The sequence below is a fragment of the Ambystoma mexicanum genome, chromosome 10 (assembly GCF_040938575.1).
Source record: "Ambystoma mexicanum isolate Mex_15411 chromosome 10, UKY_AmexF1_1, whole genome shotgun sequence".
NCBI lineage: Eukaryota > Metazoa > Chordata > Amphibia > Caudata > Ambystomatidae > Ambystoma > Ambystoma mexicanum.
In genome coordinates, this window is record NC_090932.1 from 1,268,248,711 (window position 1) to 1,268,272,410 (window position 23,700).

Here is a 23,700-nt window from a genome sequence, read left to right on the forward strand (position 1 = left end):
GAGAGAGATGGGGCAATAATTGGAAGCAGGATGGAGATTAGCAGAAGGTTTTTTGAGAATAGGGATGATAGTCGGAAAAGTGGAAGTCGAGAGGCAGATGTTAAAAAAGCAGGTGAGATGGGGGTATAAGGAGGGGGTAGATTTTAGGGAATAAGGGGGTAGGAATGGGGTCAGCAGGAGAAGCAGTAGGATGAGTTTTGGATAGGAGGGTAACATCAGAATGAGTGACAGGAGAGAAAGAGGACATGGAAGGGGTTGGAGGAGGAGGAGGAGAGTAGGAGGGGCAGGAGAGGATAGTTTGGCAGAGATTGAGGACTTTGTTACAAAAGGAGGCAAGATCAGTAGCAGAAAGAGGAGAGGCGATGGAAGGATCAGGGTAGCAGGAGAGAGAAGTTGGGATAAAGTTTGAACGATACGGCGAGGGTGGGAGGATTGAGACTGGAGAAGGTCAGAGAAGTAGGTGCGTTTGGCAGAGTTAAGGCAGGAGTCATAGAGGTTATGATAGGAGAAGTATGCAGATTGGTTAGAGGGGGTGGGGCGTTTGAGCCATAGACGTTCAAGGTGCCTAAGGAGGCGGCGCATGGAGGAGAGATGAGATGAAACCAAAGGTTGAGTAGGTCGGCAAGAAGGGCGAAATGAGGAGAGGGGGGAAAGATGAGAGAGAGGAAGTTAAGATGGAGGAGGCAGAGAGAGAGAAGTGGGAGGGGGAGGGAGGAGGAGAGGGATGCAAGGAATATAGGGGTTAAAGCTGCATAGGTAACGCCGGAAGAAGCAGGTGGATGATGGAGGGGGAGGAGGAGAAGGGGAGGGGGGAAGGGGGGGAGAGGGAACAATAAAGTGATCAGATAGGGTAGTTGGGTAGGGTGGAAATAGGAGAGACTGTGAAAGATGAGGTCTATAGTAGAGCCAGATTGATGAGTAGGAGGGGATGGGAGGGGAGAGGAGGTAGGAGTCAAGGATGGAGAAGAGGGGAGAGGAGGGAGGGTTAGAAGTGAGATGGAGATTAAAGTCGCCAAGGAAAAGTAGTGGAGTGGGGCTGGGGGAAATGAAACTGAGGAGATAGTCAATGTCCTCGTAGAAGGAGCTGACGGGGCGGTAGATGATTAGGAATGAGATAGCGTGAGGAGAATTAAACATTTTGAACATTAATTCAAAGGAAAGGAAAGTAGGTAGAGAAGTAGGAGAGGGAGAAGAGGTGAAGTGTGGCCAAAAGAGAACGCCTAGACCACCTCCACCTCAGCGGCCAGAGGTTCGAGGGACATGTTCAAAAGAGGAAGAGGTGAGGAAAGCAGGAACTGAGGTGTTGTGGGGTGGGATCCAGGTTTCTGTGATACAGAGAAATTGGAGGTTGAGGCGTAAAAAGGTCAAGGACAGCTGTAGTTTTGTTACAAATCGATCTGGTGTTCCAGAGGGCGACATTAAAGATGTTGGAGGTGTTAGTGAAATGAGGGTAGATGAGATTGCAGCGTTGGAATGAGGCGTTGGGGAGGGGGGGTTGAATGGGTATGGGAAGTGGGGGGGAAGATTGAGAGAGGATATGGCCATGAGGAGAAGGCAGAGAATTTTGAGGGGTGGAGGGAAGGGGAGTGCGGCGGGACTGAGAGAGGGGAAAAGGCCTAACAGGGAGTAAGACAAGAAGTTGGTCAGTGTGTCGTGAAGCTGCATATGGGAGTATGCCTGGGAAGAAGAATGGTAGGTGGGGGAGGGGATAGGGCGCAGGGAGGAGGGGCTGAGGTAGGGGACTCTGCAGGCAGTAGCACACAGGGGAGATAGGACATAGGTGGTGGTGGAGGGAACAAAGGTCAGAGGACAATAAGATCAGGTTTATAGTCTGTGATATGGTGAGGCAAGTCCAAGTGCTTCAGGGACAAGAAGACAGGCACAAGCTCTGGAGTGGGCCGATGGGGAAGGACCGGCCACCGTTGATGAGGAATGTGGCAAGGGGTAAGTGGCAAGGCAAGGGGCAGCAACTTAGGATAGGGTGGGGAGGGGGGACGGTAGGAGACTGCCGAGGACGACGCTCAGGAGTGGGCCAATGGAGGGAGAGCCCAGGCACCGTTGGTGATGAGGCGCTGGGTGAAGTCAGCAGGAACTTGCTCACCCCAGTGGGGGTGATGATAGAGCAGCCAGTTGCAGTGGGAAATGTGACTCGATGTTGGTGTACAGCGTCACTGAGGTGGGATGCTGGGAGGGAGCGGTATCAAATACGCTGAGGATGATGATGGTGATGATGCAGGGCTGAGGAGCGTATAGGGAACAGGAGAGTGCAGAAGGGCTAAGTGGAAAAGGCCAGTCTGTGAAAGCAGAGCCGGGTGCTCCAGGAGCAGGCTAGAGGAGGGAGGGCGGCAGGATTAGCTCAGATAGTCCATGGTTGATGGCGAAAGCCACAAAAGTCAACAGAGGTCAGTTAAATAGTACTTAGGTCGAGAGCAGCTGGGGCAGCCAACGCAGTCCTGGAAGGGCGGCAGCCACGGCAGGCCGAGGTGGACGGGAGGCAGAGTGTACCTGATAAGACGGCGTGAGCCCTCGGGTCGAGCCCTTAGGTCAAGAGTGGTTGGAGTGGCCCACGCGGTCCAGATGGGGCGGTAGCTGTGATAATTAAAGATGGAGGGCAGCCAGAGTAGAACTGGGTAGGTGGCGGGAGCTCAAGAGCAGTTGGGCGGCCCAAGCAGTCCTGGAGACTAGCAGGTAGAGGTGAAGGGCAGTCCTAGTGGAACTGCTTGGCAGCAGGAGCTCTCAGGACGAGGGTGGCTGTAACAGTTTGTGCAGTCCTTGAGGGTAGTAGCAGCAGCTGCAGGCAGAGGTGGGGGCTGCCCGTGTAGATCGGTGCAGGCGACGGGAGTAGTGGCCGACCAAGGTGGTGGAGGCAGACCGAGCACAGGCCGAGTCGCTGAAGGTGGTAGGAGCTTCAGGCAGAGGTGAGGGCAACCCGTGTAGATCGGTGCAGGCGGCGGGAGCAATGGCTGACCGGCAGCTGTGGCTGCAGTGGCAGGCAGAGGTGGGGGGGCGGCCCACGTAGACCGATGCAGGTGATGGGAGCAGAAGCTGACAATCGTGGAGGGAGCAGACAGCACAGCGTGTAGTGCGGTAGAGCAGATTCCTCTGTTATGGAAGAGGGGAGAGTGGTTCCAGATGGGTGTCTGTCTCTGAGGTCTGCCGTGGGTGTGTGAGGTGGCAGGGAGGATTGTGGAGGGAGCAGACCAGCGCACAGCACGTAGTGCGGTAGAGCAGATTCCTCTGTTATGGCAGAGGGTACAGTGGTTCCAGATGGGTGTCTCTCTCTGAGGTCTGCCGTGGGTGTGTGCTGTCGCTGTAACCCTTTCAAGGTGCACTCTGAGCCATTCGGTTGATGACTATGTTCCGGGCCGGGTCCCTCTAACTGAGGTCAGCCTTTTGTATGTGCGGTGGCTGTATCCCTTTCAAGCCACACTCTGGGGTCATACGCTTGATGATTAACGGATCGGGCCTCTCAGAGGTCAGCTGTGGGCAGGTAGATGTCACCGCATAGTATTGTTTCTACTCAGTGCCTTGCTGGGTTTTTGGAGTCCTGGTGTATGGTTTCAGGAAGATCGCGGCAGATTTCAGATGAGCATGCCAGTCTTGCTACATGGCATGCTTGAAGGGGTAGGGTGGAGTATAGCTCAGAGCCAACATGCTTTTCTTGAAAGCAAGACCACGCTGAGGAGCACTGGTTCAAAATCTGATCCCTTGCTTAGAGGGTGGACTCTGGCATGAAGTGTGATAAGAGCCCAATTTATCTATTTTTGTTTTTGTTTAGGGGGAATGTATACATCTCGCAGTAAGATTTCATCAATGTCTTTATCCAGGCACTTAATTTATAGCAGCCCCAGCCTCTCATCAATCTTCCTCCAGCCGTCCTTTCCTCTCAATTCCCCTTTTCAAACCACAGCATTCTGCTGCTTGCATTACACATTCTCGATGGAACACTTTACCTAAACATCTAAATTATTCTGAACTATTATGCAACACATCTCCTTCCCTTTACCAACTCGAGTCACGTCTGAGATCCTTCCATCCATACCCACATCATTTCCTAGATCTTCCGTCGCAACACTTGCCCTGGTAAATTTAGCTAAACCCTTTTGAACATTTCTGCCCACTCACTTTTACCAATGTCCCTTTGGCATTGATCTCTCCTGCACACAATTTAATCTAGCCTACTGTCCCTATGTCTCTCCTCCTCTCCTTAACACCCTTCGCTTCACTCTCATAACTGTCCTACTCAACCGTCCACGACATAACCTTGTTGGCTTGCGTCTCCTCAAACTCACATGGAGATGCTCCTGTCGTGTCATGCGCTGCCAACCTGGATTGAAAAACTCTCTCTCCATCACTGCACAAAGTCCTTCACCTCCAGTTGACTTTGCAATTCTAATCACATCCATCAACGCCCACCCCTTGGGCTGATGCTCCTTACAATACTCAAATACACATTTAATGGTCAGCCCTTTAGGGCTGTCACAAACTCCTCTATGGATTTGTTCTTTCTTTTGTTCCCTAGTGGCAAAGTGGTACCTGGCTAATATCTTTTGACAACTAAATGCTTGTCTAGTTTGAGGAGGCCCACTTAAAACACATTCAACTCGTCTTTTACTGAATCTCAATATACGATCTGACTCATGTCCCAGACAGTGATTTAATGAGTCCTTACTATCTATGGCAAAGTTTCTTCGAAACACACCATGGATATATCACAGGAGGCCTTCTTTCCAATCCACTCAATTAATTGGATGTTCCCTTTGGGCATGTAAGACGAGTGGTGGCTGGGTATATTTGTACATAGTATCACTGTTGTAAGAGTTTTCTGCCTCTTCAAACCACTTTACATCCTCTTGTATTTTCCCTCCTTTTGGCTTCTTGTTCCCTTTGCCTCGCTTTCTGGTTTTTTCTACACTGCAGAGCTTGTTGCTTGCTGCAAAGTTCCTGGCAATCCACGCCGCCTTAGCGCTAGGCAAAGGGACTCTGCTGCTGCTGCGTGATGTCACGCATATGAAAAGAACACACAGCGTCCATCCAGTGTGCTCTCTCCGACCAAGCTCTGAGCGCTTGTGCTACCGCCCCATCCATACCTCGCTCATGGGGCTCATAGCGGGTGAGCAGGTTTCATTTTACTGTCCACCAAATCATGTGTGCCCACTGCCCAGCCCGCTCGGTGTAGGTATCTCACTTTGTATCTCACTTTGAGCAGATTGCGACAGAGCATTGGTCACTGTCACCACCTACATGGACATCTCCGCGGGCCTGGGCAAGCGGAGCTGGAGCGGCTGTGTGGGCAGGTTGTATTCCATCCTGATTGCAAGAATTAAGTCTCCACCTTGGAGTAGGATTTCTTCAATGTCTTTAGTTAAGCACTTTCTTTACAACGGCCCTAGCCCACCTCATCTGTATTCCTCCAGCCACCCTTTACACTCTGCTCCCCTTTCAAAGCACAGAATTCTGCTGCTTACATTTCACATAAGACGCTTTACCTAAACATCTACATTTTTCTGAACTATTAATATGTAACGGCATGCTTGATCAGGGGGCGGAATGTTGCATATGTGAAGGACCTGCCCAGTGAACTGAGTGGGTAACAAAAGGGAGAAGCTTTGCACTGGACAAAAAGACTGAAGTTACTGTAGAGTCTTGCGCTGCAGGTATGGTAGAGGAGGATCATGCTCTTACTGCAGGTTCAACACGGTACGTGGGAAACAGTGGGTCATCTGGTGGGTAGAGGAGTGAGCCTAGGACTGTTTGTGCAGCAAAATGGGATCCTTACTAATTTGGCAGCTAGGTGAGCATGGTGCTCGGCCCGGCCTGTGGGTCAGATGGTGTAGATTTGCATGTTGGAGGGGCAGAACTGGAGCCTTGCTCTTTTGGGTGGTAGTGGCAGATCCTTCAACTGCTGCAGAAGAATGTCCAGGCACTGAGAAGTGTGGGCGTTGGAGATATTTTCAGTACATATACTCTTGCATCTGCATTCTTTGCAAACATCTTGTTACTCATTTAGCCAGTGGGTTCTTACTAGGCAGATGAGTACTTCTCAGTGGGTGTGAAACCTGAGCTGCAGAGCATGCAATACCTATCCTTTTCCACCCACTACATTAATACGACCCACTGCCTTTCCAGATGCAGCCACCTGAACACAGCGCTCCTACAATTCTTACTTTCACAGCTTTGCTTTCTTTACAGGAAGTGTTCTCTGCAGTTGTGGGGAGGAAAAGAAAACCAGAGTCGGAAGGAGATTCCATCCTCAAGAAGAGCAAGAGAGAGGAAGCTCAAGATGAGGAATTCTACATCCCTTACAGACCCAAGGACTTTGACAGTGAGAGAGGGTGAGCAATAGCTGCCATATGGCTCATTGGGTACTATTTAATGTTGAAATGGTGGTGAAGGTAGGGTGTTAAGATGACTTTCTAGAATCTGGCCTGGTGAACAGATTTTAGGAGGCCTCCTTACTTCTATTGAACAGGGAACTCAGAGGTTGGCCAAAACCCATTCAATGTAAAAGTGGAGAGCAGTCGAGGCTATTCGAATGGATTGCCTCCTCCTACATATTCCTCATCTGGTATCTTCATTTCCAGTGTTTGCAGCTTCAGAAAAAATGTTCTCTCAGCAGAGGACGCTGAAAGGGGCCCCTAGGGGTCCCTCGTGCTACGGAAACAAGGCAATGACCATACACGAAAAGATGCGCCAGACACGAGGTTTCAAATTCCCAATGCTAGGGTTTATTGCAAGCAAAAGATAGTATAAATTGGCCAATTCTGATCTCACGCCCCGCGACGTGAGTTTCCTAGACCTCGAGGGACGCAAGAGAGCGAATTACGTACATCAGTTACATATATACAAAATGCATATCATACAATCAGCAAAGTCATGTTCAACACCCCTCTGTATTAAGTTCCTTTGAACTCGGGATGACGATGGACATATCCGACGAGTATGACGATTATGATGCTTTCGATGTCTATTCTAGTAACAATGTGCAATTTAGAAAGTGCAGAGGCATCTTTTAGAACACGGTGGTTCTGTTCTTGGAAGCAATCTTTACACGGGGGAAGAGCCACATTCCAAGCTCTGCTATCTATGATGTACTATTCGTGTCCTGGGAGCAGGCACGTTCTAAAGGGTTTTGCGAAGGGGGGCCGTAAGAAAAGCATAATTCAAGCCTTTAACTGTATTCTAACATATTCTACCATCGTACGAGACTGGCTGGCAGCTGTGAAGTGATTAAATGCCCTGCAGCTTCCTCCCAAGGCTACAGAGAGGGAGCGTGGGCATTCCTCTCTGGGCTACTCATGAGGAGTTTCAGCAAACTCTTCAGTCCCGCGACCTTGTCCTTTCATATTCAGATAACAATGTTAACAGTTGAGCAGAGTAAGCAGAATCTGCAAGAATTGCAAGCTGCAAAGCAGTTTTTAGACAGAAAGCAATGAGCAATGGTTAACAAGCAAAATGGCGATTCTTGCTACATTTAAAATGGCCGCTCGTCGGTCAAGCATAGCAGTTTATATTTCTATAATTTGGTGCATAAGGCGGTTGGCCCACGGCCATCAAGTTACGTCTATCATTCAAATGAAGGGTATTCATTTTTCCAGATTGACAAACCCTCCTTTTGGCCGTGTGCCAAACGTCTTATTTATTCATTGTAACCTCCTCTTCTGAGGAGGAGTCTGGGGTGTCTATATCTAAATCATCTCCATCATTAATGTCTATCGCCATGAATTCTTTTACTATTTTTGTTTCCTCAGTGTCTGTTATTCCGGCCATGCGTTTGTTTTCCTCTCAACACCATGTGCATACATCCCTTAGTACATCCATCAGTTATTTCAGTGCATATTATTGGTAAGCATTGTATGCACCAGCATCATGTTATGAATATCCCGAGTACCATCATTAGTATCGAAATTAACTTCCATCCCCAAGACCGCAATAATCCCCATAACCAGGATTCTATCCCCTAACCCCCTGCTTCAGTAGAGTGTGTGGAACTTATGACATGTAATTTCCGGATCGCTTTAAATATCGTAGGGGAGTAGTCATCTATATACACACAGCATGCAGTTTTTACGAGCTTGCAAACTCCCCCACGATCAACTAATATTATATCGAGAGCCTTCTTGTTTTGAAGTGCCATCAGTCTTATTCCTTTTTCTTCTAACGTCATATTCAATAAAATATCGGTTGTGGAATCTATTGTTTTTTGTAATATTCCAGACCGTTTTCTTATATTGTAAGAGTTTTCTATTTGGGACATGATTTGGCTATATCCATTGCTATCATTCCATCCTCACTACTCCTTTGAGTTCTACCTTTTGTTCGTCTGGCTACTTCTGCTGTCTCCAAGAGGAACACTCCTGGAAACAGTAGACCTAGGTAGCATGTACCTCCCCAGCTCCTAGGTAACCATGGATATGCTTTTTCTCCACATATAAAATAAACAGGGTCTCCCACGTACACTGGTTCTATTTCATGTTTTAAAACCACTGTGTTCAGGCAGTTGCTAAATGTTCCTACTTTATAGGAACCCTTTTTCTGTAGACATAGGGGAGCAGTTTTGGGGCTGTGATCCACTGTATAGGCAGGGGGCACAGCATCTTTGTTCCATTCATCCCTCATCCGAAATGTCATTACTGATGTTCTTTCTGCTGGCGAGGTTGGTCTATTCTGCCTATGTAATCTATCTAGTCTTGTTAATTTTCGTGTATTCTTTCTCATGGATTCTAGTGAAAACACGCGAGCTTTTTGGAATATGGAACAACCCACAGGTCTCATGATTACTTCCTCAAATACATTCATATTGGTCTGATCTAGCTGACCCGTATTACTCTTGTTCCATTTCCCAAAGAACATTGCACTTAACGTTACTTCACAGGAATAAATCAATGGCAACGGTTGTGCATTCAAGCCTATCCCTTTCCGACCGTGCTGTGGTAAATGGGCACAAACCCAGCAATCTTTTTTCTTTAACACTGCATGGGTCATGTTCATGATGAGCAACAATGTATTGTTGCCTTATCTTTCTCTGTCTCTCTTCCATTGGGGGCAAAGTACTAGTGATTACATGAACCGGGCTTTCAGTAGCTGCTTTTGGCAAAAGTGTTTCTAATGGGTGTACATACTCCAGGAACCATAGTGTAATAGCTGTTATTGCAGGTACTATCATACTTAAAAAACATAGGACCAATGTTCAAATCAGTACCTTAGTCCTTTTACCATGTTTTTTCCTTAAATTTACAGTCTCTAAATTTATTATCTTTTCAGCGGGGGTGCAGGAGGAGGCTGAAACCGGTCTTGACTTGTTCTTCATTGTCCTTCTTGCTGGTGAAGTTCGTCGTAAATGTCTCTCGTTCTTGATGCCAGAAAAGTTTAACGAAAAATGTCACAGTTCAATTCTGCCAGCCTTTTCACAGCCTGGATCATTTATCCACTCCCGAGCAAGATTAGTTGTTCTTCCTCCCACTGCTCAGACGATTTCTGAACAGTTCTTCATTGATAGAGTACCATGTGCATCCAGCTTGTCCTACTCTGGCTTAGGACACATGTACTTTTATATGCGCACCGAGGAGCCTTGAGTCTTGAATTGTCCGACTTGCACAATTCTCACACTTCTCTCCTCTACGCCCCTGGTTCCTACTCCGTCCGTGAGTAGAACCAAAGGCCAAAAAGAAAAGCACCAAAGATCTGTGGATCACTTTGCCTGTCGAGGCCGCAGATTATATCAATTCACTCCTGCTATTGTATGATCTGTGAATAGTGCCGTTGCATTTCCAGAATCAGGCTCAATATCAGCCTGTGGCACAATGATGGGCATCGATGAGCGTTGTGGCAATGATGTAGTTTCTTTCTCTGGCTTTGGTGCATTTGCGAGAACTGGTGGGCGCCAAAGGGGTACATGCGTTGTTTCTGCTTGTGTTTGCAATGCAGGGTTTGTGTCGTTCGGCAGTGATGTTGTTTCCGCTAAGCAACGTTGAGGCACTTTTCGCCCTTCCCCCTTACTGGCAGCCTCCTCAGACTCTGTTTCGAGTTTCACTTCTCGCTTGGGCTTTGTTTCAACTTTCACTTCTCGCTCAGGCTGATGCTGTGGCACTGGACTGGCAACAGTTTCTTTTGTTTCCGAGACCGTTTCCTTTCTCTGGTCATCGGAAGTTGTCAGCAGTCCTGGGAATCTTTTGGCATTTGTCGCATGGATCCATGCCTTCCGTCCGTCCACTCGGATGGCCGTCTGTGTTGCCAAAAGTACTTGATAGGGGCCGCGCCACCTGGGTGCTAATGCTGTCTTCCGTTCAAAGTTTTTGATTTAACACCCAGCTCCCAGGCTCCAGTGAGTGCCCCGGTCCTGTATATCGCATTGGCAACGCCTCCTGCACCTGCTGATGAATCAAACGCAGCTTTTGTATTAAAAGTCTACAGTAAGTGCTTAACATAGGATGCTCGTCCACACATAATCTTTTGGGCTGCGGGGCGCACCATACATTTGCTGGTCTCCCCATTATAATCTCATAGGGGGAGAGCCCAGTCTTCGCCTGCACAGACGTGCGCATACACAACAGCGCTAGGGGTAATGCATCCACCAAACTCAACTTGCTCCCAGCGCAAATTTTCGCTATCTTTGACTTCAGGATTCCGTTGTCTCTCCACAAGCCCGGCAGAACTGGGATGCCTGGAACTGTGGAATTGCTTCTCTATTTGCAGACCTGCACAGATCTGTAGCACTACTGCACCCACAAAGTGGGGGCCGTTGTCTGACCACAGTACACGGGGCATCCCAAACCGGGAGAAATACTCCTTCAGCATTACTTTTGCTGTGGACATGGCAGTACAGTATTTTAAAGGATATGCCTCCACCCACTTGCTGAATGCACAGATTACCACTAACACGTACTTGTAGTTCTGGCACCTTTCCATTTCTATGAAATCAAAATGGACCACCTCAAACGGCATAGAGGGTGGGCCGAAACTACCTGCTGGTGTCACGGTTCCCTTCCCTACACTGTGTTGCAGGCACGTGATACAATTCTGCACTAGCCTTTCTGCATTCTTTTTTATGTGCTCATTCTTCCATACTGTGGATAAATGCTGTACCATTTTCTTTGCGCAAATGTGGGTAGGGCTATGCGCCATTATGACCATTGCAGTTACGTAACAATTTGGCAACATCCAGTTCTTTGTTTCCTTGTCCAACCAACATCCTTCCAAATCTAACTCAGCAGAGCCCTCAGCCCACCCCTGAATCTCTTCGGTCGTGGCCTCAGCCTGCATTTCTTTGACTGTGGCAACTCCATTCTCTATCATACAAGATACTTCCTCAGTCTGTACTGTCATCATTTTATTCCCCAAATCTGTGGCTGTTTGCTTCGCAATCCTGTCTGCAAACGCGTTTCCCTCTCCCACTCTACATGTTACTTTCTTATGCGCCTCGCACTTTACTATAGCTAAGCGCTTTGGAAACGTGAGCGCAGACAACAATCGCACAATCAAAGGGCCATGCTGAATCCTGGCTCAATGTGATGTCAAGAAACCCCTCTCAGCCCAAAGTCGGCCAAATTGTGAACCACGCCAAAGGCGTACTGGCTGTCAGTATAAATATTTACGTTCAGATTCTCAGAGTTCACAGGCTCGGGTCAGTGCTATTATGTCTGCGGCTTGTGCCGAATTGTAGGGGATCCTTCTGCACTCTACAACTCTCTTTAGGGTAGTAATTGCATATGCAGCCGTTGATGTGCCATCAGGTAATTTAAAACAAGAGCCATCGCAAAATAACTCCCCATCTGGCTCTTTTTGTGGGATATCTCTCAAAAAAATCCTTCGACTTAGTTTCTTTTTCAGTGATCATTAAACAATCATGGGGTGGTGATTCAATGTCACCAATTGCTGCTATGGGCAGTGGCATCAATTCTGCAGGATTCAATGCGCTACACCTCATAATTTGGATGTGGGGTGCAAACAAGATGAGCTCATATCTTGTCAGTCTAGCTGAGGTGAGGTGTTGCATCTGCGTCCTATTTAATAGAACGTCTATAGCATGTGGCACCATCAGAATTAAAGTGTGCCCCAATACCATTCCTTCCGTTTGTTTCACTGACGCAGCAGCCGCTGCGACGGATCGCAAACATCGTGGTAGTGCGTGCGCTACAGGGTCCAACGCGCAAGAAAAATAGCCGCACGGCCTATTTCTTCCACCTTGTTCCTGTGTCAAAACCGCCAATGCACATCCTTCACTCTCACTCACAAATAGTCTGAAGATCTTTTTATAGTTGGGAGTGCCTAAAACTGGCGCAGCACACAATGCAACTTTCAATTGCTCAAACACTTTCTGACATTCCTCATCCCACTGCAAAGGCATCTCTGCATCCTTTTTAGTCAATTTTATCATCGGCTTCACAATCAACGCAAAATTACTGATCCACTGCCGACAATAAGAGGCCATGCCTATTACAGCTCTCACTCCTTTTTGAGTTTTTGGAATAGGCATACTAGAAATACTTTCTATGCGTTCTGGTGTTAATCTTCTCCCTTCTTTCGAAAGTAGATATCCCAAATAAGACACCTCCTTTTGATTATACTGGAACTTCTTCAAACTTGCCTTATGACCATGGGTCGCTAAATGTGTCGAGTCATATAGTACTTTCTTTGCAGATCTCTTTCATGTCAGCAGCTAATGACAAGTCATCTATGTACTGCAAGAGTATGCAACCCTCGGGTAGTTCTAGCATGTCTAGCTGCTCTTTTAGCGCTCTGCTGTAAATGCCCGGGCTTTCTGTATATCCTTGTGGAATGCTTGTGATTGATCGACCTCCTAGAGTGAACGCGAACAGATATCTACTGCTTCTATCCACTGGGATGCTAAAGAATGCGTTCTTCAAATCGACTACACTAAAGTATTCTGCAGTGGCCGGTATCATTGTCAGTATTGTTGTGACATCTGGGACCAAAGGGAATTGTGGGTCTACCACTTTGTTTAATGCGCGCAGATTAATTATGAAACGATAGGGTACTTCATTGCCTCCTTTCTTGTAAACTGGAAGAATCGGGCTGTTGCATGTGCTACCTGCAATTTCCTCAACCACCCCCAATCTCACCAGGTCAGTAACAATGCTTTTCAATCCCTTCTCACCTTCAACAGAAATTTTATACTGGGGAATTCGTGGTAGTGTTACACCTTCTTTCAGAGTTATTTTTGCTGGCTCTATTTTCAAGCATCCTACATCGTTATCATGCATTGCCCACAGACAGGTTGTACTCTACTTAGCTCTTCTGGTAATTCTTTTGACATAAATTCCGTCATCGGTGCATCGTGAGGCTACATCGTGAGGAACACCCCGTCTGCCGTACAATGTATGACTGCCCCCAATTTTCTCAACAAATTTAATCCTAGCAAGTTCTCTCCACAATTTTCTGTCAAAAGAAATGGACACTGTTCCGCAAATGGTCCTATTGTAATTGGGACAGCTCCGGACATGGGGTTAATTACTGGGTTACCTGCGAACCCTACAGAAATATTCTTCTGCCCCGACAGTGGTATCTCCGGAACCAAGTGGTGGTCTATCGAGCACTTCTGTGCCCCTGTATCTACAAGGAAACGGTGCTCCTTATTCCCGACTCTCATTTCTACGTAGGGTCCTCTCTGATTCACAAGAATAGACACTGGTTCCGACCCCTGTCGTGGGCTGTCCTATCGCGAAAATAACACATCTTCCGATGTGTAGTCACCGCTACTGCTGTAATACGTGTTTGGTTGTGTATCAAAAATATTCCCATTTCCCCCTCGATGTCCTCCACTCTGATCATTTCTCTGTTGGCCCTGCCCGCCCTGATTTTGGTTCGAAACACTTTGGTTCAATGTCTGGTTCTGTTGTGCTTGGTTTTGGCCATATGATTGGGTTTGAGTACCTCCATTGGTATATCCCTGCTGCTGCTGCATGTTCTCCAGCATCAGTCGTCAGGCTGGGAATCCTCGGTAAAGAAAAAACCAGTATCAGTTTCGTTTCTGATCTGTCTTTCGTAGTAATATCCAATCACTGGTCTCTGCGTCATACTGACCACAGCCAATGACTGCCCTCTACCTAAGCACCGCCTCTGGCAGCCATCTTCAGATTTTTACCGCACGTTCATGTGTTGGGATCCTCGTGCTATTGCTCTCGAGCGTTAGTGCTATTTTTTCACGTTTTTTTCGGTCAAAAGAGCCTCAAGCTTCACCGACTCTCCATCCGATCAACGGGGACCCGTGTCGGATTCGTCTGCGCCCCTCAAGGGTGAAGATTTCGTCGAGCTACGCTTTTGGAGGACTCCAGAAGTTTCTCAGGCCCGGACATGGCCCAGGAGAAGGGATGCTCGACGCCCGGAAAGCTGTTCAGGGTCTGCCCTGGATGCCAGCTGCAGAACGTCTTTAAGGAGGACGAACACTCCTTTTGTCTCTACTGCTTACATGAGGACAAGACGCACGTGGAGAAGGACTGTGCGTTTTGCGGCAACATGTCGGAGCGGACCATGAAGGACCGCCATCAACGTCTCGCCAACTGGCTGGAAGGGAAGAGCCCATCAGGCGAGAAGAAGAAGAAATCCGAGCGGTCTTCTAAGACCTTTGAGGATGCCCCGGCGAGTCCGCTGGCACCGGGAGCGCCGAACGGTCGGGCTCTACGGGCGCCAGGCAGGGCGCACCCTCCCCGGCACCATCAACCACGAGCCAACGCTCTGGGTCGGGTAAGAGGAAGGCCGAGCACCCGGCGAAGCTCCTGGAGAGGCCCCGGTCGAGCTCGAAGGCCGCATCGGAGGGGGAGCGAGGCAGTGTCCCCCCCCTCAAGGATAAGGCGGTGAGCGCACCTAAGGTGGTGAAGGCCTTAATCCATCCGGCCAAGCCCTCTATCGAAACTGTCGCGGCGGCCCTGGCTCAGCCTGTGGGGGCTACACCAGTGGTGGCGACCTCGGGGCTCAGAGTCTCCCTGCCACCCCGGAGGGAGTCCTCTTTTGTGCCCATCGATAGGGCCCCCGTGAAATCCCCCGTGGGGAAGAAAAAGGGGGGGCAGGGCGTCGTCGTAGATTCGGCCTCAACCTCGGAGGAGGAGCTGGTCGAAGTCTTAAGCCACGGCCTCGGCGTGGAAGAAGACCGGCCCGTCGGGATGGATCCCGACGCAGGTGACGACGACATCATCGAGGGTACTGACGGGGCCCCTGATCGCCCGTCGGATTCCCCTCTGCCAGCGCCGCGAGACAACTCGGCGGCCATTTTGTTGGCTATACAGTCCTTATGCTCAGAGATAAGGACGAGACTACCGTTGCCGACGGAACCTCTCCCGTCGGGGGACCCAGAACCGGGACCTTCTGGTGTTCCCCCTACCAAGAAAAGAAGGATCCACCCTCCGCCTCCTTTTCAGCCGTCGCGCCCCTTCCAGCCCTCCTCCCCGTCCACCCGAGGGGATGATACGGGGACTGACACGGCAGCGACGGGTACGGACGACGAGGTATACGATGAGGATGTACCGTCGTCGCCTCCCACCAGGGCTTCTCCGCCCGACGAGATTGGATCGTTCCACTCCATGATCACCAGGGCATCCGAGCTTTTCCAACTCTGCCCTGAGGAGAAGAAGGAAGGTTTCCTTTATCAGCGGCGCGAGGCCAAGAGGAAGACGGTCCTCTCAGTGCCTCTATTGGACGACATTTGGGATGAGGGCCTCACCCTCCTCAAGAACCCTTCCACGACGCCAGCTAGAAGAGACCGGTACGAGAAGAAGTACCGGGTCCCGGACACGGCCCCCCTGTGCCTCCGGGCGCAGCCTACCCCGGACTCCGTCGTCTCCGCGGCGGCCAGGAAAAAAGCGGGGGGGGGTGCGGCCTCCACATCGACTTCCCCACCGGACGGCGAGGGAAAGAAATTGGACGCTATGGGACGCAGAGTCATCTCGTCGGCGGCGACGACGATTAAAGCGGCCAACGCCTTGGCTATCGTGGCCCGCTACGAAAGGGAGCTCTGGTACAAACTGGCTCCCCTACTGGACTTCTTGCCGGACGACAAGAGGGCAGAGGCCCTGGAGATCCTGCAGGAAGGTGAGATGGCTTCGGACCACGCCATTACCGTTGCGACGGACATCGCCGACACTGGGTTCCGCGTTTGCCTTAGGCGGCGTGGATGGCTCAAGGCTACGGACTTCCGTCAAGACGTTCAGACCAGAGTCCTGGACATGCCCTTCGATGGGAACAACCTGTTTGGGAAAACAGTGGACGATTCCCTTCAGGCCATTAAAGCGGACACCGAGACGGCCCGGGCCCTTGGAGTTCTGCAACAACGACGGACGCCCTTTCGGAGCAGCGGAGGCAAGGGTGCCTCCAAAAGTTCAGGCGGCGGTTTCTCCACCTACCGTCAAGCGGCCCGCTCGTCGGCTCAGGAGGCCTACAGAGGACGAGGCAAGTCTGGCGGACCCCGCCGTCGTCGCCAAGGAGGTCAAGGCGGCAAAGCCTCGTCGAAGCAGGATTGAACCAACCGTGGGGTCGGGCCCCCACCGAAGCACCCCGGTGGGAGGCCGGCTGGCGAGATTCGTCAGCGTATGGGAGTCCATCTCCACCGACCGTTGGGTGCTGGACGCCTTGGCCCGGGGCCACGCGCTCGAATTTCAAAGAAGGTGTCCGCGCGTCCCCCCCGTGGCCAGGAAAGAACTTCACGTCCCTCAACTTCTCCTGGAGGTAAAGGCGATGCTGAGGAAGGGCGCCATCGAACTCGTCCCAAAGAGACTTTGGGGCTCCGGAGTTTACTCGAGATACTTCCTCGTGAAGAAGAAGACGGGGGGATGGCACCCCATCCTGGACCTGCGACGTCTGAACAAGTTCATCAAGGCGCAAAAGTTCCGGATGGTCACCCTCCAGCACGTCCTGGGTCAGCTGGAGGAAGGAGACTTCCTGTCGTCGTTGGATTTGGAGGATGCCTACTTCCATATTCCCATCCTAAAGGGGCACCGAAAATTCCTCAGGTTTGTGGTCCAAGGGCGTCACTACCAGTTCAAAGCCCTCCCCTTCGGACTACGGTCGGCCCCCAGGGTATTCACCAAGTGCCTTGCACCGGTGGCGGCGCAGCTGCGCCGCGAGGGGATCCACGTCTACCCCTACCTGGACGACTGGCTCATCCGAGCCAAGACGAGGGAGCTCGCCCTGGATCACACGGCAAGGACCGTCCGACTTCTCACGGACCTGGGATTCTCCGTGAACTACGCCAAGTCTCACCTGGTACCCACGCAAAACGCACTGTTTCTGGGAGCGAAGCTCGACAGTGTCTCTTCTGGCCTCCCCGTCGGAGGAAAGGACCAGGTCCATCCTGGGCAAGGTACAGCAGATGTTGGTTTCCGACGCGGCCAAGGTGAGGTCCATCAAGTCCCTCCTCGGAATGATGTCTTCCTGCATCTACCTCATTCCCATGTGCAGGCTCCGGATGCGCCCGTTGCAGGAGTTCCTGGACGCGCGCTGGATCCAAACGACGGGCAGCTTCGAGGAGAGGATAACACTCGATGAGAGTTTCCGCCGAGCGGTCCGGTGGTGGGGCAACCGCACGCATCTGACGGCGGGCATGGACTTCCAGACCCCAGACCACCAGGAGACAGTGACCACCGATGCCTCCCTGGAAGGGTGGGGAGCGCACACCGAAAATCTGCACGCGAGAGGCCTTTGGCTCCCGACGGAGAAGTCCCTCCATATCAACGTCCTGGAGCTCCGTGCAGTGTTCTGGGCCCTCAGGTCCTTCCTTCCGTCCCTCAAGGGCAAGGTGGTGAGGATCTTCACCGACAACACCACCACCATGTTTTACATCAGGAAACAGGGCGGAACCAGGTCCCCAGCGCTGTCCAAGGAGGCGCAGGACCTGTGGCATTGGGCCGTCGCCCAAAGGATGTTTCTGGTGCCGTTTCATCTGGCAGGGATAAAAAACACCATCGCCGACTCACTCAGCAGGGAGCTGCGCTCGTGCCACGAGTGGGAACTACGGCAGGATCTAGTGGATCGCCTCTTCCGACGGTGGGGCACACCCCAGATCGACCTGTTCGCGACGGCGACGAACTCCAAGTGCCGAAGGTTCGCCAGCAGGTTTCCCCAGGCGAGGAGCATGGGCGATGCCTTCTCGTTCCCCTGGGAGGGCCTGTTCCTCTACGCGTTCCCTCCTTTGCCACTGCTAATCCGGCTCGTCAACCAGCTCAAGAGGTCACGGTGCAGGATGATCCTCGTCGCACCTGCGTGGCCGAGGCAGATATGGTTCCCGGACCTTCTGGACTTGTCAGCGTCCCCGCCAATCAAGCTGCTGGTGGACGCGGATCTTCTCTCCAGGGAAGGAGGCGCCATCCTCCACCACGACCCGAAATCGCTGAACTTGCAGGCCTGGCTCCTGCAGCGCTAGAGTTTGGAGGATACGACATACCGGCCGACTGCAGAGAAGTTCTTGCAAAGGCCAGGGAGTCCTCCACTCTTAAATGCTACGGACACAAATGGAAGAGGTTCTCTGTCTGGTGCCACGCACAGAAGATTAACCCTCTACGGATTACGGCTCCCCAGGTACTGCCGTACCTGCTGACGCTGGCCAAAGCTGGACTGGCACACGCGTCCATCAAGATTCATCTTGCTGCGATCTCCCGATACACCAGAACCACGGGCCGGACGTCCTTGTGGTCTCATCGTCTGGTGAAAGAGTTCATGAAGGGACTGTTCAGATCGTTCCCGCCGGTGAAGGCTCCGGCCCCGGCGTGGGAGCTCAACGTGGTGCTGACCAAGCTCATGGGACCTCCGTTCGAGCCTCTGCACTCGGCCCCGTTGAAGTTTCTGTCGTGGAAAGCAGCGTTTCTTGTGGCCATCACCTCCGCACGACGGGTGGGAGAGATCCAGGCCCTTTCATGCAAGGCCCCGTACTTGACTTTTCACGACACGAGGGTAGTGCTCAGGACGCACCCCTCCTTCATGCCCAAGGTACCGTCGGACTTCCATCTCAACGAACCCTTGGTGTTGCCTGTGTTCTTCCCGTCGCCTTCGTCGCCGGCTGAGAGGACTTTGCACTCGCTGGATGTGGCTAGAGCGCTGAAGTTCTACGTGGACCGCACGAAGTGTTTTCGGAAGACGTCACAACTCTTTGTGAACTTTGGACCTGTCAATCAGGGGAAGGCTCTCTCGAAGGCTTCCATTTCCAGATGGCTCTCCGGCTGTATCATGTACTGTCATCGGTTGGCAAACCGACCGCTGCCTGGCCGTCTGAGAGCCCATTCCACCAGAGCGATAGCAGCTACCACGGCGTTCCTTTCTGGTGTGCCCCTGCTGGACATATGCAGGGCTGCTACGTGGAGGTCGACGCACACCTTCACGAAATTCTACTGCGTCGATCGGGATTCCAGGGAGGAGTCCAGGGTCGGCCAAGCAGTGCTGCGCAACCTGTTTGCCTGAGGTGAGCCTGGTGAGGAGGTAAGATGCTTAATGTTGAGTTGGATGTACTGCTTAATGTTGAGCCTTTGCCACCTCCCGTGGTTGTGCATGTGTACTGCTATGTATTCTTTATTCATGAGCATGTGAATCCATGCCAGACCCCATGCTGGAGAAGGAACAAGTTACATACCTGTAACTGTTGTTCTCCAGCATGGGTCTGGCATGGATTCACATGCGAACCCTCCCGCCTACCCCTCTGCGGCTCTTCACTTGGTCATACTGCCACTTCACGTGCTTCCAAATCTGAAGATGGCTGCCAGAGGCGGTGCTTAGGTAGAGGGCAGTCATTGGCTGTGGTCAGTATGACGCAGAGACCAGTGATTGGATATTACTACGAAAGACAGATCAGAAACGAAACTGATACTGGTTTTTTCTTTACCGAGGATTCCCAGCCTGACGACGGGGAATATTCATGAGCATGTGAATCCATGCCAGACCCATGCTGGAGAACAACAGTTACAGGTAAGTAACTTGTTCCTTACTTCTGCTTGGGCCGTTTGACCCCTGATGTCCTCTGAGGCCTTCTCTGACCAAACCCACCTCTATTCTGTAGGTGCAGGCATTGCGCTCCCCAGTGTCCTTCCTCCTTACAGTACGCACATTGATTTAATCCCAATGACACCCCATGCATATTATTCAAATTTCCCCGGCCTTGTGCATTACCTCTACCTCGTTTGTATCCAGTGACCTGCTGCAGTAACACCCTTGTTTTTAGATTTACTCTATCCTTCACCTCTCTTTCTTTCGCCACATTTACCCTGTTCTCGTAATATTGGGCTGTGTGTAATATCTCACTCACTGGTTTTGCTGCCCAGGAACTTTCCGACATCATTAACATATCTTGAATTGGCGATATTAGTCCCCTCACATATTTATCAACAAATAGCCTTTTCCCCGACTCTGTGCTCACATCCTGCTCACTGAAGTCTGTGAATACTCCTTCAAATCTATTGAAATAATCCGTTACTGGCTCATCCTTGCCCTGTACACATGTAGTTAATTTGTCCCACTGAATCCTTTTTTCTGGAATTATTTCCCTCAATCTCCGCATTATCCGTTCTGATAGATCTGCCATGCGGGTTCCCGGATTTTCCCCTACTTTTCTATTTTTATCCTCCAGTAGTAACTCCGCCCCTTGTGGCGCCAAAAACCCCCGCGTCATCTACCGTCCTCATCTGTTTCCATATATCTGCTTGCAAAATGGCTAGGAAAATCAAATCTATATCACTCATAGTAAGCACTGCTGATCTCAGGGTTGACTCTACTTCCTTGTAGAACCCTGCTGGATTCTTTCTTATATCGGGAATCGTCTGTTTTATAGCATTCACCTCTTGCCTGGAAAAGGGGACGTGCACATACTGGGCGGTGAAATGGGCTGGTTTTACCTGCGCTCCTACTGTTCCCGTTGCAGGGATCTCTACTTTTGGTACAAACGTGGGCGGGACCTCTCTCATTGGAAATGCCCCACTCACGATCCCTCCCCCTTCTCTTAGGTTCCATAGTATTCCTAAGTCCAGTGATAGGCCCGTTTCTCCTGTACTTCGCTCGAATGCTCTCCTGTATACCGCTAGTATCTCAGGTGGGCTGGCCTTATTATTTTTTATCCTTCTCCATCAAATGTTCAGCCATCGATTGCAGTGCCTTTCTTTTCATTGGTATGGAATATTCATCAAATATATCATGTATAACCATTGTTGGAATACTAGGATTTGATACCCATTTTACGGCTTCTCTTATACATACTTTCAATTTCTCGCCCTTCTGTACAGATGACGCTGAATGTCTCCGCTCTATGTATGATTCTACCGTCCCTCTCCCCTCTCTTCTAATATCCCAACCCCTGTACCGAGGTGCAGCAAACATTTCGGCATACTCATTATCCAACTCATGGCTTCAAAAAGTGTCTAAAATGCGGTACCAAGATGTCGATCACGGATCCACATAAGAAATGTCTCTGGTGCCTGGGCGTCTAGCATGTAACCGACTGTCGATCCTGTCAGCCGATGACAGGGAAGGCATTAAAAGAGCGCAGATATAAACTTGCAGTGGGTAGGATTATCCCCAAATCCCCATCCACTCCATCTAAATTTGGGTCATCCCACAAGTCGAGAGATCCCTCTCCTCACAAAAAAAGATCAAAGAAACGATAACACTCGAGGAACAGACACTCCTCGTCTTCGAAAAAAATCAAAGAGAAGGCATGGGCCACATTCTTCTTCCGAGTCTTCCTCAGAAAGGAGCGTAGTCTGCCCAACTAAATCTTCCTCCAAAGAGGAGTGGGAAGTCTTTAAGCCCCTACCTCCTTGAAGCATAAGAAAAGTGGCCATGCTACGGTCTAAGACGAGCATGACGCCACAGCAAAAACCTGCACGCCTTCGAACCGGGTCATAAGCCTAAGACTACTCGAGAGTCTTTGAGTACTCGACCAGATGAGAAATCGTCAAAGAAAATGTCGAGTTGAGGGCAAGTCCCTTGAAGCACAAGACAAAATTTAAGCTGTCGACACAATCGACGCCACTGACGTAGGTACAAAAAACCTCAACGCCATTTGTACATTCTTTAACGCCATTACATCAAAAAAGGCAGGAAAGGGTTTTTAAACCTTTACCTAAAAAGGATTTTTTCAGGTCATTGACTTAAATATATGAGGGCTATGAAAACTCATATATCCCTCCATGTGGTCTCCAATTGGATACCCCTAGTATTCATAAGAATACTAATATACCTGAATGCTTGATTTCAGAAGAGACCAGGGTTTGGGAACTACATTACACCCTTCCAACAGCTAGTGGGGTAGTCACCGTCCCAGAACTAGATTCTGGGAGAACAGACCCGGCTGATCATGTAGATGCACCTTACAGGAGCCTAATGAACAGAGTGGTGGAATTCCTGGGATGGAGTAGACCATAGCCTGCATTTGAACAGGACGACCTGACTGATCTATTAGACAACGGTCCTCAAAAAGATCCTATTTTAGCATACCATGTGGCACTGTAAAACAATTGTTGAAGCAAACTGGGAGGCTCCAGAGTCCAGCCCTGCAGCAAACAAAAATGTGACCAAAAAATACAGGCCATCCAGTAGCGATCCTTCCTAACTGTCAATTCATCCTACTCTGGAAAGCCTAGTAGTACAGGCAGCTCTGCCTCCAAGCAAGCGGCGTACCCAACAATACCCTCTGATCGGGATGACCAACGATTTGACTCTTGGGCAAAGAAAGTCTTTTCTGCTAGCAGTATGGCTTTAAAGTCTTCTAATTCCACATGTGCCCTGGCAAAGTTTGCATTCACCCTGTGGGACTGCATAGCGATGGCGCTTGATCACATCCCTGAGGGTGAGGAAAGAGACTGTTTCATGAACCTGATAAGGGATTGTTAGGCAGAGTTTGTATGCAGTACCCTTTGGGTGTAAAGATACTGGTGGGGGGGTTCCTGTACTTCCGCTCTCTATATGGTAGAGGAGAGGCACAGAGGACCCCAGCCAAGATTCTCTATTGTGGTAGCAATGGACGAGCAATCAAGGCCTAGCTTCTCGGGAAGGGGAGCAGGCTGGTTCTTAAGTACAGTGTAGTCCCCGAACCCCCACAAAGGAATGTCCACACACTGTATTACTGAAAACAGTCTTTATATAATTAATATTCAAAGGTATGTACACGATCACAATAACGCACTTTGTACTTGGAAATCAACAATGATAAATATATACAATTCTAAAGTGGTACCACCAATGTTATCAAATCTCATTAAAGTGCATCAACTGTACGGTTAAAATGTCACACAGATCAATAACTTGGAAACCAGCAATAGAGATAGGAAGGAACACAAGAGGGTTAAAACAATGGGCATAATACTGGCCCCTACCAATAGACACAGTTCTGTGTGGAGATCCCCCCCCCCAACCTGGGCAACATGTAAAATAAAGATATATAGCACAAGCCCAGTCCATATATTGTTCAATAGTCTTATTTCCTCCTATAAAATTTTACCCCCCCCCCCAATGTACCTGGTGGAGTAGAGTTCTACGAAAACGCGTTGAAGGATCCTTCTTGAGTGACTCCCTTTAAAGCAGGAGCCACGGATCGTCAAGAGGCATCGAAGATGGTGAAATTGGCATTGACGAGAAGTTCAAGAGTGCCGAGACCCCGACGTCGATCCAGGCGGTGCTCGTCAGCGACGTCCTGCGATGATGTGGTGTGCGGGGCACCTCGGCGATGGATTGTTCAGGACCGCAAAGAGTTTTAGAAGAACTGTGGCCCAACAA

At 50.2% G+C, this 23,700-nt stretch overlaps 1 protein-coding gene across 1 annotated transcript in view; it reads left to right on the top strand.

Annotated features, from left to right (window-relative positions):
* DDX54 (DEAD-box helicase 54) overlaps window positions 1-23,700 on the top strand; it is a 560,256-nt gene that overhangs the window by 478,436 nt on the left and 58,120 nt on the right. The window contains exon 16 of the mRNA XM_069619243.1: window positions 6,193-6,335. Coding sequence (XP_069475344.1) covers window positions 6,193-6,335 — 143 coding nt within the window. The remainder of the gene's footprint in view (window positions 1-6,192; window positions 6,336-23,700) is intronic.